The 19,033-nt window shown below is 41.3% G+C and overlaps 2 protein-coding genes across 2 annotated transcripts in view; both read right to left on the bottom strand.

Annotated features, from left to right (window-relative positions):
* LOC126564902 (cyclin-Y-like protein 1) overlaps positions 1-19,033 on the bottom strand; it is a 326,841-nt gene that overhangs the window by 214,405 nt on the left and 93,403 nt on the right. The window lies entirely within an intron of this gene.
* The window catches only part of LOC126564164 (G-protein-signaling modulator 2), a 432,630-nt gene continuing 431,390 nt past the window's right edge, over positions 17,794-19,033 (bottom strand). Inside the window, exon 8 of the mRNA XM_050221119.1 lies at positions 17,794-18,241. Within this exon, the coding sequence (XP_050077076.1) occupies positions 17,816-18,241 (426 nt within the window). The 3' untranslated portion in view covers positions 17,794-17,815. The remainder of the gene's footprint in view (positions 18,242-19,033) is intronic.

Here is a 19,033-nt window from a genome sequence, read left to right as displayed (position 1 = left end):
TGGGATGTCTCGATGGTACGAGCTGCACCTCGCTGCTGGACGAAGCGTAGGAAGGGAGAAAACACACAAGAATGCGCGATTGTAATTAGTAAAGTGTTACGTAGGATAAGCGCGTGACGTAGCGTTCTTTAAACCTCTTCACCAGACCAGTCTTGCCACATCTTTCTCTCACTCTCTCGCCTTAGCGCTCAGCCGCGAAACGATTTGTCGCCTCGTTAGCCGTTGCAAAATGGGCCACGAGAATGGTAATTTTGTAGCCACACACGCGTTCCGTAAGTGGCTTACTGTTTGCATTTGCCTTTCCGCACTAATTGGTCCCTTGGATGCGATATGGCATCAGCGTGCATCATCATCATCATCATCATTATTACTATCGTCAACTTCACACCAGCATCGTAAAGGAAATAATGCTTGATAACAAGCAAACGGAGCTCAAATTGCAGCCGATGCACCGAACAATTTGTCGCCCCGTTTCTACGGGTTTCTCTCGCCGGAGCTGGTGCTGAAGGTGCGGAAATGTTTTTAAGTGTGCCATACGCCCGACACCAGCAGTCCCGATTTCATAATGAAAAGTAAACTCACAGAAACAGCAGAGTGCTCTAAGCGAGTTTTTGCACTCGATTCCTCTTTTTTTTTTGTATTTTCCTTCCCACCTAGAACTAAACGGTTTGTTCCGTTCTGCAGCTCCACTCAACCAACTGGTGCGGATGATGGCAAAAGTGTTGCGCTCTTTGCACCTCCCTCCAATCTCCCACCTTCTTCTCCCTTCTCTCCCTCTTTTAGAACCTTATAATCATGCCGACGGTAGTGCGCTCTGCCCGTTACCCTTTGGGTCAGCCATGTAATTAATTAATACGATAAACCAACAAACGATTAGTGACGAAAGTGTGAATATGCTGCACGGTGCCGCGAATAAAACGGGGGCCCAAAGACGGGGTCCCCCATCATTAAAGGGTGGAAAAACAAAACAGCCATACTCCATGCGAAACAAAATGGCTTCCCCCGTGTACCCTCGCTCGAGACCGATCGAGAGCTAAAATGTAAATCGTAATTGATTTAATAGTAGCCTCGTCGGCCGAACGTAGAACAAACATGTGTACACAATGTTTCATTATTTTGCTACCGCTTATTGCACACCAACTAATGGCACACAAAAACAGAGTTTCCAGTGCGAAGGTCAATTTTGAAACGGGTTCCCGGATGAAAGCACCCAGATGGATGTTTTATGTTAATTGGAAAAAAGCACTCCGAACGACATAACTTCAGTTGTTGCGGTTTGAACTTAAGTGGGTGTAAAACGATTACTAAACGGAGCGTTTTCTGTCGCATCAAGATGATTTTGTGCAGAAGAGAGGAAATTGATTTGCATATTGTTTTTTTCATTCTCTCTAAATTACTATTTTTTTCATATCGTTGTCATCCATGCGTCTATACGTGTAAGAGCGAAAGACTTCTACGCGGAAGCAAGCGACGAACGGAAGTGTGAAATAATTTAACGATCAACTGTCACCTTTTTGTGAATTTTTCTCTCCCCTTTAAAAAATGCTCCTTCGATGTATTTGTGTTCCCAGAGCAGGAAAGTGTTTAATCGATCGAAGGACATACCGAAAACGTAATGATCGTTTGTTACCACGGTTGACAAATCCGCACCGGTCGCAGGCGCCCTCGTTGGTACAAATTAGTGGTACAAATTAATTTACCATGCAAAAGAGTGCACACAAACACACAGCTACTTAAATTGCTCTAGCTTAATTTCACACCCGATTTATCGATTGTTTCTTACGGGGTTTTAGGTAATGGTTGGCATCGATGGTGGTCGCATCGCGTACCAAGGTGCACCAATTACAGTAAGATCGTACTACAACGAACCGCACCACATCTGTAACATTCTCCATTGCGAGAAAGGGTTAATTATTTTGCTTTCATACTACGACCCTTACTCTCGCCCCACACACACACACACACTCACCCAGCAGGAAGCGAATGACACGGTGTAACTTTTAATGAACCGGTACACGAGTTGGGCCCGCGTTGCAGCTTCCCCATGCCTGACGAGCAGCAACCCCCATTTTCTTCGCGACACTTGGTGCGGGTAGATTTGAAAAGTGTATTAATGATATTCATTACGCCGGGCCGCCAACCGAATTCGCGATCGCGACTCAAAACAAACAGTCACCCTCACTCGGACATGATCGTTTTGCCCGCTCTGACCCGCTCCCGCGGTGTGTTCAACCAGATACAAATCTGATTATCCAATTAAAGACCAATTATCGGAAACAACTACCTGGTATGGGCATGAGGGGTCGGCTCAGGTGGGTCGCGCACGGAGCTCGCAGCTGCACACGAACGAACAAAGTGTGAATAATGTCGTCCCGGGACTTGGATTGAGATGCAAAATCACTGTGACAGCAGTGGCCTCTGTGTTGTGCACCGTGAGCATCGATCGCTGCTGCTGGTGGAATGTAAAAGACCTTCTGCGGGAAAGCCTTCACACTATCGTCGGGTATGACAGGTGCAGCAGAGATTGTTGGTGCTGTTTTGCATGCGCTTGAAGCTCGGAGCACTTTCTTCGTCTCTTACCTTTTCACAGACAGACCGTAGGTGTATGATTAATGATGGTATTAGAAGTCGCGATTGAGACACGATTAGTTGACGCTAAGTGTGGAGGGAAATGAATAAGCCGACAGGATAGTTGTTGCAAAATAAATTCCGATTTCAATCGTTTTGCTGATTACGCTAATGGTATATTTTTCAAAAGCCAGACGAATCATTACGATTTATGGAACATTTAACAGCGGATATGAATTGGATGCGAGGGGTAATTTTCTTGTGTTAGCCACATGCTAGGTCATGCCTGCCATACATGGATAATAGAGTATAGACTAGACTATGACCAGTCTACGACTAGGGAGGACCGTGCTAGAATCGAACTCCATATAGAACCGTCCTCTCTAGTTCGTTCGTGTGAGACACCTCGCATGCGATGTTTCTGATTAAAGATATTAGAAGAAAAAATTAGTTCTTTATCGAAATTTGACGCTTTCTTGTGAACATGGGATATTTTATTTCGTTAAAATCTTTCTTCAAAAAGAAGCTGCATTTTTAACAAAATCGTAACTGGAAATATCTTTATCAACCAATGATCTCGTTCTCGTTCTATCGGATAGATCAAATATAATTCCAAGGAATAATGTCTAAGTAACACGGTTGTGTTGATAGGATTTAACATTTCAGCGGTTTTAAGTACACTTCGACCAGTGTCTCATTAGCATCACGAACTTATTTTTCATCCGCAACAACTGTCTCCGGCAAACCTCCCTTGCAATTAGTTTTGTTTAGTAGCGCATAATAGACTACACCCTTCTGATCCTGTTACTTTTCCAATATCTCGTCTACTTGGTGAGCTCTAAAGACGATCTCTAGCGCGAATATGGTTGCCATAAACATCTCTGCTTTCTTCATATTGAAGTAATGGAGAGGAAAAATCTCAGCAAAAGCAGAACAAAACACAAACAACTCTTTAAAGTGTTAACAATCATGACACTATTTCCTTATTGAATAGACCTGTAATAAGCGTGTAAAACAATCGATTGTTTTAATTAAACTAACCTTTTTCCTTGTCACGTTTTTGTTCTTTCAGGCCGTCGCAAAAAAAAAAAACAAATTCTTAAGATAACTAACAAAGCTAAACTGATACATTACGCAGCACAAAATCATTGTCATCATATTCCATAACGATGACAATTATCGTTGATTGCATATTTTGCTCCCTTCGGTATTAGCATCGTACATTGAAAACAAAAGCAAAAGAAAAAAACACCTCTAAAGCACCTATAATTTCATGTAAATTCTTTACCCGGTTCTTCCATTTTCCCATGTCCCTCCATCTGCTAGCAAACCTGACGGTCCGTGTCAAACAAATGCACTCCATTGCATTAACATTTTTCGAATAAAATACGCAAATTATAGCTTGTTAATGGGGCAAAGTTCTGCCCAGTTCTGTATGCCAGCTCATTTTATTTCAGTGGTAACCGCATATTTCGAAAAAAAAACCTGTTACCAAGCGCGTACCGCGTACAGAATCCCTCCTTGCGAATAGTTTGCCAAATAGCCGACACCGATAAAATGGCTTATTTTATGTTTAGCCAGCCCATACTGAAGCGCAAAACGGTTGGGTAGCAGCGATAAAGCGATCGTTTAATTCGTGTCCGGAAGATTCCTCAACCTGAGCCCACTCTTATCCGGATGGATGGATGGGGATCGTGTGTGTGTGTGTGCGTGTGTCTCCACGAGCGACATGCGTCACCGTTAATCAGTTGTGCGCAACCAGTCGGAGCATGTCGCACGTACGGACACGCGTCCTGGTGGAATCTGGAATCGGTGATGTGGGATGTTTGCGTGTGTATTCAGGCTAGTTGGAGGACCCCGTATCCTACACAACATGGTCAGCATAATTACTGATCCACAGGCTTTTGTAGAATGCACTGCGATCATGTGTTGTGTACTGTCCGCAACAGTACGTGTTGTCTCTGGAACTCGAAGTAACTGGCAGGATGGAGCTGCGATGTGCGCTATGACCAATGGAGAGATTGATGAGGACGATGAAACCAAATACAAAAAAATGTGAAGGGATGTTGTAGATAGGCCGAGATCCGATAATTTAGAGAACCTCAGAGAAGTATGATGTAGAAACTAGTACATTGTGTAGTATCAGGTATTACGCGTAGTATTTAGTGTGAATATGTATGTGATTATAGCACCAGCATTAGTAGAAGAAGAAGGAAATTAAATCAAAAATAGATCTTTAGGGTTGATGGCGTTGGTGCCGATGTTTGTGTCTGTGTTTTCCACAACAAAAACCTCATGCAAGCATTCTCACTGGAGGACCTCGATCAGCCGTAGATTGTACATTGTAGTCAATAATAAAGTAACAAGACTTAAACTTGATCACACGTAGCCTTGTTCACGCTATTGTTTTGCTATTTTTCGATAAAAATTCGTTTCGTTTTTTCTTTAACGGTTACATCTTCCTGACCACCTTCCCGAACGCACGATCAACAAGTATGCAACGAGATGCTGCACTTCCCAGTAAAAAGATGCCACCAAAACGATAAACCAAGGTGCAGAATTGTGTTTATGCAGTACAAATATTTCGATACAAAAACATACTACCCCGAAAAATAAAGCAAACCTGTGTACCGTTATCGTGGTACATAAATCGAACATCCCGTACCTGGTGTGGGTCAACCCTAATATCCTTCCCGAATCAGGACGAGGCATCCGACGTGTGCAGTGCGCATCAGTAAAATCGTGGTAAAAATTCAATATGGAATTTGCATCCAATTAAGGAATACTTTTCTTCCGTTTGGAGCGTACCAGGGCTTTTTGGTCTATAGCAACCCCAATTCCTGGTAGGGCGTTGACGGTGATCATCCGCTACCGATTGGGCGAAGATTCGCCCGTGTTAGCCACACAATGCCGGATTGGAAACGTGCGAGGATTTGTGAGCCACGACCGGATCGTTTTGGTCGTGAAGTTTCCGAAAACAATAGAGAATTATGCGACTCGAGGTTAGCGGCAGGACCAGAAGCGGCCATATCGAAAAAAGTGGGCTTCCGTGCGCGTTTTTTGTTTTTTTGTTTTGTTTGCTGGATTCTCATAAAAATGTCTGCAAGAAAGAAAGGGAAAACATATCGATCGTGTTGAAAGCTTCTTCCTTCTTGCCTTTGACAAAGATTGTATCCCTCTTTTTTTACTTTTCTTTTAAATCCACCTACACTTCAGTACAACATTGGGAAATAAAATGATAACTGAGATGCAAGTAAAAAAGAGAGAAAAAAGAAACTAAAAAAATAGCAAAAAAAAACAGACAAAAGAAACAAAAGTCAACAGAAAAATGCATCTCAAACCGAAAGAGAAAACACAAGAGATGAAAAAAAAAAACATACGAAAGAGAACAAATGAAGATTACACATGGATTCTGTCTGTATCGTGATGCTGCTGCTACACTGGATCAGTTTCATTTTTGTTGCTTTAGTTTTTTTTTATTTCCTGTTCTTCCTCTTTGTTCTGCTTTGTTATCGCGAAATATTTCGCTGTATTTTCTTTTCGTTTTTATTTGTACCGTTGATGCTTCTGCTGCTGTACAAAAATGCGTTTGTTTTGCTTTTAGCCGTTGATTTGTTACACACTCTTTGTTGTCTTCGTTTTAACTGTTTCACTTTTCCTTTTGGGTTGTGGTTATGTTTTCACAGTTTAGCTTTTGCTATTATATTCGAACATCCTTTCCTCTTCTCATGAGCATTCCTTCTATTTACATAATTGCCCAAAACAAAAAACAAAAGCATCTAAGTCGCGATCGTTTATGTACGGCAAGAAATCTGAAAACGGAACACATGAAGGAAGTGTTCAAAGGAGCAATGGAGAAAACGTACAAAATGGAGCTTTTTTCGAAAAATTGTAACATAAACAAGTTACAAGGAATGGAACATATTAGAAGTTTTCATAATTCTACGACTTTATTTTAATGTTTTGAATATAAAAATAAACCCCTCCAAGCACTTTTTGATCAACCCAAACAGGACGCAGGAGGATTATCAACGAGCAAATGGTGAACATGCATCGGAAATCTGTCGAAAAACTCACCACCGAACAAAGCAAAATCAGACCAATTAGCGAAATACCGAATAATTCAATTTCACGATTTTTTTCCACCACAAATCTAGCTGCCGATCAGGACGGAAGGATGATCAAAACGCACCGTAAAATAACAGCAACTACAACTATAGAACAAACCCGTTTTTGTTGGATGCATTCTGAACTACTCCGCAAGGTTATTTCCAGTGACCAAAAAGGGAATCAACGCACGTGGAAAATAATCCAAAAACAAAACAAAAGCAGATCTCACTTCCACGGCTGCTATTGCGGGTGATCTTTTACCTTACCAACACCAAACGCTCGCTAGCCGGCTCCGGAATCTCCGGGACCCCGATAATCGGAAGGATATCATCCTTCACCAGACCGAATCCCTGGGCGCGACAACCCGCAACCGAACGGAAGCCCAAAATTATGACAAATTATGGCGACCTGATTTGACGTAATTAAGGCATTCCGGGAAGCGTCCGTTTTTGGGGTAAATGGATTGGGCAAGTTTGGCCCAAAATAAGCAGCGAAGCAGTTGGATTTTCTTCGGAACTCGGCACAAAAAAAACGAGCCGTCCTCATCTGTGGAGTGTTTCACATGCGTTCCTTAGCGTTCCATTTACGGATTTCCACGCCAGCTCGTGTCTCGGGAACAACGCGCGACTTTACATTAAGTTGTACTTTGAAAGTATTTAAAATTTTACAAATTTGATTACTTCCTTTTAGGTGCCGGTTGCATTTTTCACTGTACTGTAGCGCAGGACAGAAATTAATAAGTGGCAAGTTTTTTTTATTTTTTATTGCTTATGCTTTGCTCTGAATTTTCCTCCTGTTATTTCCTACTACATAAATCACCAACGGACTCGTGGCAGCATTGTGAAACGGTTTTCACCGACGAATCCTCGTCACGTTGGTGCGGCATGGCATGTGGGGGATGGATGAATGTGGTACCGCCGCCGCTTATTTGGTACCGCTATCGTGCCGGAAGCGGGATATGGCATATGGAAGATCGTTTCTATCCTTATGCGGTACCGTGCAGGTCGACATGATCGGAATAGAAAGAAAGATTTTCGTTTTTTTTCTATGTGAGGAAAAATCATGAATTAAGCTCAACATAGAGACATACAGAACTTGTTGGTCGTTAATTGGATGCAGCAGTGATTTAAATTTAAACACAAAAAGAAACGACTAATACGCTAGAAAGCGAATAGAACGCCTATCTATAGAACTATCCGATTTTGATACATATTTATATTTAGAAATTTCGATAGGTTTTTTAGTAGAATTTATAAGGTCTGACAATACGACGAAGTCCCGTCGTACTTAATAATAAATAAATAAAAATCATAAGGTCTAAGTGTCCTAAGATCTTTAACCAAGTTTTACTGCAATAATGCTATGCGACATTACATCCTCACCAGCTTCAAAAAAATTTGGTGGCCTTATTTTGTTGCCTGTCACTGTATTGGATGTGCCGAAATATAAATCATGCAAGAAAAGTAACACGAAATGTTAACATTCTTGTACTTTGTTTGGCTTACAATTAAATTCTGAACTTTTTTAAAATTTAAGTTATCTTGTCTTTGAAATTCCGCCTTCGTCTTCTTCTTCTTGGCGTAACGACCTCTAAGGTTATGCCGGCCATCGAAATGGCTTTCTAGACTGCCGATACCACGTAGTTGGATGGAGTCAGGCCTCACAACGGGGAGACGGTCCGGATGGGACTTGAACCCCGGTCCTGCCGTTTGAAGACCGTCCCCGCTGTCGCATACAACACCGGGCTGCCCAAATTTCGACTATATTATGGTAAAATGTTTCAGACGAATAATGATCGATAACTCTTTGAAATTCGGTAGATCTGGCGGATCAGTGGTGCAGGCGACAGTGGCACCGGTCTTCAAACGGCAGGACCGGGATTTAAATCCCATCCGGGACCATCCCCCGTAGTGAGGACCGACTATCCAACTATGACGACAAGTCTAGTAAGCCATTCGATGGCCGGCGTGTCATTAGAAGGTCGTTAAGCTTAGAAGAAGAATGTAATATAAGTCAAGCTATTGAATCAAAGCAACAATTATCATGCTCAAACGTGTATCAAACAAAGGATTTAATCGTGTTCGGTGTAAAAATTTTGGAATACTTCTAAGCGTTAATCAGTTAATAGATCACTGAAAAGTAATCCAACCTAAAGACCTAAAGAGAGACCTAAAGATTTGATCTTTGGATGTTTAATGAGTCATAGAAAAACTCTTTTTAAAAGTCTCAAAGGAGTTTATCCCATTTTCTTATGTCTCAGAGGGCGTAGAAAGCAGGAATGCACATCAGAAAATCAGAAATCCTATCTGATCAAATCATCCTAGATAATATCTAACAGCTGCAAGGTAGGGAATATCAAACGAGGACGAATAAACGATCTAAAAAGATGTCACGAAAGCATCAAATTAAAGAAATCCCAAAAAACTTATCTATAATATTGACGACGAAAATTATACCATTCCGACTGATAGTGACACGGTAAGTAGTTTGTTTATGTAAGAAAAATGGACGTTCGGTATTTTGATTAAAAACTTAAAGGAGTTAAATAATTCTCAAAAAAATGTTTATAATTTTAATGATCATCGTCCGAAGAACACTTTTTTTTAAACATTTATTTCCATTCGCTTGAATGAGTGTTAATTGGTTTCTAAATAGATCCTTCGGTTTGTTCCTTAAACAGATATTCTACAACCCTTGCTAACATAAATAAACCAAAACAGTAGAATATAATCTACAAGCCCGTTTGTTTGTATGCTTTCCTTAGCGCCATAAATCTCTCCAGCGTACATAAATCCTCCCGCGGCAAGCATACAACCGCGTGTCGATCGCCCAAAAATGGACGAAAACAACTCAATAGTACAACCGGTTGTGCGTCGAAACGGTGGCTACCGAAATGAGGCACCAAAATTCAACTCGCCCGTACCAAATGTGGATTGTAAGAACGGGCGGACGTTATCTTTCAACCTCGGATCAACCCTCGAACGGTTCCCGATCGAAATAGTTGATGCGATGAAATAGCATCCTACAGCCTTCTCTCACGCTGCGACTTGGTGACACAACGATCGCTTCTGTTTCGTGCCGATGTACCGATGAACCCGTACATCATTCCCATCGCAGCCGCATGGTTAGGAGCAGGATCTGTCAGAACGTGGAACCCACCGGGCCCTGGGTCCAGAAGTCAGGTAGAAATCGATTTCTTAATTTATATCGCTTCCCGTTCCAATTCCCCACGCTGTGAGGTTGGTGGCCCGCAGAGGAAGCTAGCCATACATCATTTCCGAAGATGCTTATCTTGCGCCTAAAGATGCTACCGAAAATAGTTCCCGAAAACGGGCGCAACCATTTCGAACTTCAGCCGGCATTCCTATCTCACGGAACAGTCGGTGTGCGATCTGTCATGAGAAATGTTTCGATGGTTTATAACGACTAAAAAGCTAACATGTACCACCAACGCTCCCGAGTAGCGCAACTAACTCGTCCGGCTGACGAAAGGGTAATTCCATGAAATTCGGACACACACACAAAAATGTCCACCCGAAAAAAAAAAACTATTCCCGGACCGCGTTTGCAAAATGATCCTAATTAGCGGGAAAACCTTTCGACGCGGTGGGATCTTTTCTTACTGGTGAGAATGGGACGATTTTATGGGACCCGACGCTGTTGACTAGCGATGATTGACTGGTTGTGAGGAAGTTGTGTGGTTCCTTCGCGGCTACCTGCCCTGTCATTAACACTCTCGAGGAAGTATTTATCTCGTGGGATGGTTTCTGCTCTTCCGGTAGCCGTTTTTGGACGCCTTACTGACCCTGTCCAAGCATGTGTCAGCGCGTCTGGGCGACCTCGTGCAAGCAACCGTACCGATAGGCATTTCCTTTTTCCAACCGTCCACAACGTCCAAAGACATGCCGGATCTTGGCGTCTTCGGTGGCGGGTTGGTCCTTCCCGAAGTGAACGAACCGCTGAGTCAGCGTGACGGTACTACGCGCCCGGACCGATCGATCGATTGGTTCAGGGTTTCTCGCGCGCGGACCAATCATTGTTTCACATCGTTATTATGTCGATTATTCAATTAATTCGCTCCCCACCAATGCGCGGCCATAGCATTCTTGACCGTTCTCGGGTGCACGGTAGGGTGGAAAGTGAAATTACACAATGAGAAAATTATAGACCAAATGATTGTTCGTGGTTTTTTTTTTCTCCACTGCTCTTTTGTATACTTACTATCCGGTAGCATGTTAGGCAAGTATTTTAAAGCTCATAAAAAAGTGCTATGTGGCATGCCCTTCCGAGCAGCCAGCAGCCAGTCCAGCACGGAATTAAAATCATGCACGAGCCGATAATTTTGAGGTGTCCAAAAACTTCCTGCCTACCAGTTCTGTCCGGCCCGTCTTGGGATGGTTAGAAACAAACGCGAGGATTAAGCAACGAGGAGCCACAGCTACAGAAAAGAAGGTGGTGCCCGAAGGCGTAATTCTACAAATTAAGACAATGAAACAGCACACAGCATGACGATGCAACATAACGCGGCGTGGCGTTAGAACGGAAAGCCATCGGAACATGGCGTCTGTCGTGCTGTTGGAGCACATCCGATCGCGAAGATGACCAAGAAGCCTCGCTCGGGTTCTTTCCCACAGCCTAGACAGGCTGCCCCAATCCTAGAGTGATGTCGTACTAGCGGTTCCCTGAGCCCGAGAAGGTCATCTGTCATTGAAGTAATTGAACGAAGCTCACAACAAACCGACGATCGAACCACCGGTGCAGATCGAGCCAATGTTGGCAAACATTCATCAGCGAGACAATTTGTTAGCTAGTTTATTGAAAATTGAGGTGTTATTTATCGATAACAGATCATAAATTTATCTCGCATGTAACCTGCAGCATCAGGTCAGGTGCAACAAACCGGGTGGTTTGGAAGCGCGAGAAAGCGCATGTTGCCCGTTCGCTAATAAATTTCACACACTCAGTCCGGTGCCCTTCACCATGCACCATGCATTTGCATATCTGCCACAATATCACCCTAGCTGGCTGGCTGGCTGGTCTTCCCTGCGGTGAATTGGAAATCCTATTTGAGGATGGAAATTTATGATTGCCTCGTGAGCTGCCTTCTGCACTCGATCGATTCTCACCATGCTTGATGGTACATTTGGTATGCTTGTGTGCCTGTTTAAATTTGTTTTTCCACCGCTTCATTCAAAATATGGCTTGTAGAAATGTGTGAATGAAGTGCGATTGCCTGGGGTAGAGCGCTCTGATACACTTATGCTTGGTGATGTGATTGTGCTGGCTCCCCCTAGAGTTGATTGTGAGCTAGGAAATTACTTCAAACAGGACAAGAAATATTCCAACAACTCTACTCAATATTCATCTTTTACAATACAAGCTTGTAAAGATTTATCATACAATTCTTTAACTTTAACACCTTCACCTCTAGTCCCATAGTGCCATGCTGAAAGCTATCATAGTCAGGTTTATGGAAAATAAAAATTTGAAAAATCTTGTCACCTTAAAAACTGAGATAATTCATGCACTAACTGGTCCTTAGTATACATGACTTAATATGTAATTTTCTACAAAATTAAGGTGATTTCTAAATTAATTCCCAAAGTAAACTAAATTAATTTCTAAGTTGTTAAAGGATTCCTAAAATATTAAGAAGCAATTCAATAACAGTGCTATCCCATACCGAGTCATGTCTGCAGTAAAAATATTTATTTACATTTTTATTCACATTATTTACTTCAGTTTAGTCCATGGTCGTCAAACACAGTACTCTTTCCTGAACTCCGAACAATTGGATAAAGTTATTCGAATCAGGTTTTCTGACATTTTTGAGCATGTTAGGACTTTTTGTTATAGGCAACAAGTAGACATTGAAAAAACTATTTTCATAAGTGTCAAGAACCGCTCTTTTTCAGAGATTGTCACATGGAAGACTTGAATAACAATGTCCTCCATGTCCATAATATTCTTCATCGTTTAGATAAAAGCTCTGACCCGTAGATCCAAGCTTTACGACGAAGAATTTCCTTGCCAGACTCTGCTTCTTTTGACAGTTAAAAAATAATGATTTATAGGGTTTTATAGGGTGATTATAGTGTGGCTGGGATCTATCTACTATTCGAAGTTTTTCCCAAAGAGAGCAGATCATCGTCTTCTTCCAATTTTCTTGGTCATGGCAATAACTCATAGTAAAAATAATAATCCTGTTCGCAGTTCCTCGACTGTTAAGGCCATAGCATCTTCAAATCGATGGATTTCGCTTTAAATATTAGCCGTACACAAAAGGCATGGTATAAAAGAGATAAAATAGCTGTGTGGATCGTAAGACTCAGGCTCAAAAATCGTGAATATCTGGATATTTGAAATTCATAATTGAATAACTGATATCACCTAACGTAGTGCTTATTGTTAACATTGTTAATTAAATATCACAAAATAATATTACCATAAAATTAAATTAAACCAATATCCTTTAAAACCTTAAATATTTCAAAACAGAGAATATACGACCAGGTCATTCTATAGGAATAAAAAGGGAAAAAATTTAAAATAGAAAAATGTTGATAAAAAAGCTATTTTCTTCTTATTAATGCAAATACCAGTTTAAAAATTTACAATACATGTAAATATATAAAATAAAACAGCTTTATAGTATTACTTATGTCCATCAAACACATACGATTTACCCCACAGTCCCATACATTGATCGGTCACGACGAAGCACTACGATCGGTTATGCGCACAAAATTGAAATGGATAAATAATCCGTCGGACAGATTCCCCAACGCTCAGAGCGTTCGCTTTGCAAATATTGAAAAACCGCCCTCGACTCCCCTTCCCAACGCTTCCTTCTGATCGATCTGTGCAAGCAAAACGGCAATATCCCCATCGAATCGAAAGAGAAACAAGGTCGGTATGCGAAACGGTTCATTTCGATGTTATTATTTATTTTACCAAACCTCAATCCCGCCACCGGGATGGCTCCCACCCTCGGTGGACAACTGCATGGACCGCAACAATCGAATCCCGCAACGTTGGTCGCCAATCGCACCTTTGTGGGAGGCACGAGTGAGGTGTTTTTAGCATAATATATTGATATTACCACTCGAATACGTGTAAATTGTTTTATCCATTCGGGTTGCTCGCTTTCTCGCGCCCGTGTGAAGAAAAAAAGTGCAAGCGCCGTCGTCCTCCTCCGGGGGGAGGTGACGTATCGATTCTTGTTTGGTTTTAGCGGGAATGCTTTTTTTTGCAACTACACACCCATCCACAGGCGAGGTGATAAGCGAATGAATCAATGCCTGCGGGATGCATCAGGCACTGCATCGGAACCGGCATGCATCGCTTGCCCTTCACCCGATCGACGATCGAACCCGATCTGCCTTGCGGCGTTCTGCATTCATCTTGCGGACACCTTATGCTTGCAGTACCACGGTCCACCACAAAAGGGTCGTAAGTGAAAGATGCGATTCACGAAAGGCTACAGGGCGAGTGAAGTTTTAATTTTATTGTTTGCTTTAAGCGACCCGATTGGAAAAGTAATTGAAGCATAAATCAGGCACATAATTCCAATAGCTGGTGAGATTTATGCGCACCAGTGTTTGTAGGCGCGTGATGATAAATTCATAATTTAAATAAATATTTACTTTTCAAACACTTCGGTTTTCGGTTGCTTCAGTTGTTTGGTATGGAATGGACAACAGTTTGGTTATGCGAACGACGGTAACACCTCAGCTTAATTTAAGTAATAATTATTAAAATCCTCCTAATGACTTGGTTAGTTGCAATAATTACATATCACTTGAATAGTATTATTTTTTATTATGTTTAAATAATACCCCAAAAAATAATTGCGCCATTTTTGTAATAAATTCATTGCCATTATAACTTACAAAAAAAAACGTCTGAACTGTACTAACTTACAAGCCATTACCGTCCTAAGTGTCCTATAAGCTTCGTACCCGAAAAATCTTCCGAAGACCACCTTTCTGAAGATATATCCACCATTGCCCAAATCTGAAACGCAGAGACCACGCGATGCCTACGCAGGACTGATATCATATACCTGAGTGATCGATATCGCTGACACAATAATTTATTTCTTTGTACCTCTTACTGTTGTGGTACTTCTGTCCTTGGTTCTGTGCCCGTCTTACTTCATCAGAGTAATATTTAATGGTTTGTACATCGAATGTGGATAGGATTGCTGTGAGTCTAGGGATCCGACTCGTACTCTGCTAATTCGATGCCTTATGGTCCTCCAACGTCCATACTGAGACCTCCAAGAGGATTGATTTGCCACTGCGTGAAAGAGCTCACCTGGGAAGGCAAGCATCAGTTGAGATAAGAGGCGCGTGTCCTTATACTCTTCTTTCAGAGGACACCAACAAACTCGCTTTCGAAGCAGCATGAGCTACTAGCTAATTGTGATATTTATTCGGTCTATCTCCCACCGGCACGAGGCGTTGAAAGTGACGGATTAAGTTATGCGCGGAGGTGGCCGCCACCAGGGACCTCACCGGTCAGAAAACGGCGTTAGTCGTACTACACAAATGATGGCGAAACCGAGACCGCGCTCAGAAAGAAGCTTTGCATTAGTGCATCGTCCTAGGGGCTCCATAGAACGAAAAGATTTCTTAATAAACTATTTCAACACAAAGGGGTAATGGGATTTGGAAAATTGTAGATACTTTATTATCATTATTTCATTAGCAGCTCGTGATAATGTCGTCCATTATAGAAATAGGGCTCTCTTGATTGGTATCTCGTGTAGATTCGTTTACGTTTAGTTGAATATATTGTTATTCGAGTATAGCTTAGTTATCATGGTGGTTTGTTTTGTCTCTGCCGCGTGTGTTCGCATTGTTTGCAGTACTATCGAATTATTTTATTGTTGTTTACTATAATCCTCAACATTAAAAGAAGCCAGCTTGTAAGATGGAATCAATCAATCGATTTTTCTATAGTTTGACGGTCTTATCTTTGCATCAAATAGACTGTCTATCAAGAGGTGTATAAACAAACTTGAACTGTTTAAGAAGCAAAACATCCATTACATTAGCATTATGGAGCAGTCATAAATTAACAGCCGAGCACACAAAATCGAAACCTATCCAAAGACGAATGATATGAACGTTCGTTTGGCTTTCTCGCCACCCAAAAGCACCAAACCATTTCGACCTAGTTCGTCCTTACGGAATCATTAAATATGGCGTCTAAAGGCCGATAATTGTACATCGTACAAATTGATATTTTAGATGGGTTCGCATTTGGCGCGCACACTAGTGCCTTTAGTGGGTTGATTGTGAAGCCGGATAACGGCCCCCCCATGCAGGAGTGCGCAATGGATCGGTAGTGTGTGATTGTTTGTATGTTCTATAGAAATGGTATGTAATATGTATAAATTTCGTATATATCAACAGATAATGCTGCTCATGGAGTCATTAGGCGGGACGTTTAGATTTCCAAATGTGTTTCGCTATTAGAGAGATGTTTAATACCTGATTTAGTAATTAGTGTCCACTCTCTCCACTTCCTACCAGGTAGAGAGGTTCACACATATTAGTTTTTTGTTTTCGTTTCGTTGGAAGGAAGTACGTTTCTATTCACCTAGTGTCTGGCTGGATCGTCAAATGGATCCTCCGCGGTTTCTTACTTAGTCGAATATAGCGGAATGATAATATATCATTTAATTTCTAGCCCAATCGGAAAGCGGAGGTAGCAATTATACGGGGTGCTTTCATAGCTTCCACTGGCGGGCGGTTTTGGGTCCCTTTTTGCTCGGTCGGGTCTGTGCGAATGTCTAGCAGTTGCATCGTGTACTTCAATAGGAAGTGGGAATTGGAAGAATTGTTAGCATTGTTAGCCACGTATACGGTAAGCCACATCTAACGGGGATTTTACTTTTCATTCTCGTTAATGTTCATTTTTGTTTTTCGCTTCCGTTAAGCTGTAGAAGCTTTGTAATACAAATTCCACAAACGAACTGAAAATAACTTTCCAACCAAATTAAAAATGGGTGGAACTCGCTTCCTGCTAACTCTTATTCTCTACCAATGGCATACGGTTTTGCTCTACTGCTCACTTAAACATTATATGTATATCGGGAAGTAGCATTCTAACAAGACAATGATAGACCAGTGCACGATAACTACAATAGAAAAGAAGAGGGGTAAGACCGAGATGGTGCAGTTAGTAAATTTAAAAATTAATTATTCCATTTCATTTTTAAAATACATATTTAAACCTTTCACATGACACTACACAAAAGAACGATTACCTGTCTTAAAATGCTTAAATATCTCTCCACGAAAAAAAAAATTCACACGTTAAAGTCCCTTTATCATTTGATTAAGTTTTTGTTCCTAAAACTCTCAATCTACTTCACAGCTCGCACAGCTTTATTCTTAAGACAAATCTTACTTGGGGTGGAAAAGAAAACCCTTTTAAAGTAGAGCAACAGTATTAAAAAATATTCCCCTTAAAAACACTTGCCCAAAAAAAGGAGCTACCTGGGGGAAAAATGATTGCCTTGAATGCTTTAATACAATACTAAATACAAGATCTAAAATACAGTAGAATTTTGCCACAAAATCAATTCATATAAGTCGTTCATTTGCAGAAACAATTTAAAAACTGCTTGCAGGTGGACTGGACGGGACAAGGCATAAAAAAGTGCATGCTTATATCAATTCAAGTCAAATACGCATTGCTGATCTCATATTTCTAATCACACCAAAATAATGTCTTTCTAACTCGCCATTAAGCCCCACAGGATGCTTGTTATGAATGTTAAAATAAGAAATATTTATCCCGCACTATCATCGTACAAATAAATCGATTCATTAAAATTTAGTCAATCGTCCACACCCTGAAATGGTTGCACAAAGCCTTGATATTGAATGATATGAAATCGTGGGGGGACATTACGGTTAAAACTGTTTTCACAATAAAAATAGAGTTTACAATTGAAGTGTACCTGCGATGAAAATCCACTACCCGAAACGAAACCAATCTGATTGACCTGTTTGTTTAAATAATTAAAATAACAAAATCCTCCTTTTTCCTCTCTAAAAACGCAAAGTTGCGATCGCCTAGCGCCCACTATTAACAAGCACTAACGATCGAATGAGTAAAATCATTTTAAACTTTTCCCAACGCTGCTACTTCCACCGGTACTGCCGTTGTTGCTGCCGCTTTGAGCATTCCCGTTCGCGACGTTGCTACTGTTGGTGGCACTGTTCGAACCACCGTTATTGTTAATGGCACTGCCACCATTATGACTGTTGCTGCTATCGGAATGATTGTGTTGGGTTGGCGGCTGGTTGCCTGGTGCCGATCCACCACGATTCGGATTGTTGTTCAGCGGTACGGTGGCACGTTGATCTTCCATGCGGCCACCCTGGAGGCGCATGATAAGCGAAAAGAAATCCTCATCCGGCACGGTTGCACCACTGTTCGAGGTTGATTTCGCCGGTGCGACGACCGGCACATCGCTCGCTTCCGCGTCGAGCGTTATATTTGGCGTTGGCAGCTCGGACCGTTGCTCCTCAATCCGTGAACCCTGGGAATTAGATGGACATGTTACATACATTAGCGGTTTCCACAATTGTTCAGTCTATTCCTGATGCTTTTTCAAAATTCATTCTACAATTTTTAACGGGTTGTAAACAATATTTTTAGGTCTTCAACAAACAGACCAATCAGAGAAGATGGACGAACGATTCGATTTCGTATAATGATTTTTAGCATTTTTTAAATCTTGTGAAAAGAATATGAATGATGATATTAAAAAAATAAAAATATGCTTAGCAAGGAATGGAACAAGTAATAGAAACATAATAAAAAAATATATTTGCAATATAAATTATCGCTTTATGCTGTCAAAGGTCGCCTATTTCTTAAATTCATCCTTGACTTTGACCATGCAATTATTTAAATGGATTCTCTACTTAAAATTAATCTAGAAAATTGTGATCGGACGGCACATTTAGGCTCCTTTTGCCAGCGCTGGCTTCGAGCAGATAAAAAACACGAACTCGCCATCTTTGTGGTACTATTTAATGCTCACATTGGTCAATGCCATCCCTGGTGAAAAAATTAAAAACAGGATGTGACGTCCTTTTCATTGATTGTGAACATGAACATGAACAGATCCAGGCTCTCACTCTATAAACTTTCCCTTCTCCAGAAAGGTCAGATTCTGATAGATATTTGCCCGGACGGATCCGGCCGACAGAAAATGCGACATAACAGCCGACTTTTTTTCCGGACCGTAATGAGCAGACGGTAAGAACAAACTTTTGCGCAAAGAACTTTTACTGTGCTCATTCTAGCTACTGTGAAACTAAGAGAT

This window comes from Anopheles maculipalpis, chromosome 3RL (genome assembly GCF_943734695.1).
Source record: "Anopheles maculipalpis chromosome 3RL, idAnoMacuDA_375_x, whole genome shotgun sequence".
Lineage (NCBI taxonomy): Eukaryota > Metazoa > Arthropoda > Insecta > Diptera > Culicidae > Anopheles > Anopheles maculipalpis.
Note: the sequence above shows the minus strand (reverse complement) of the source record. Positions and strands in the feature narration are given on the sequence as shown.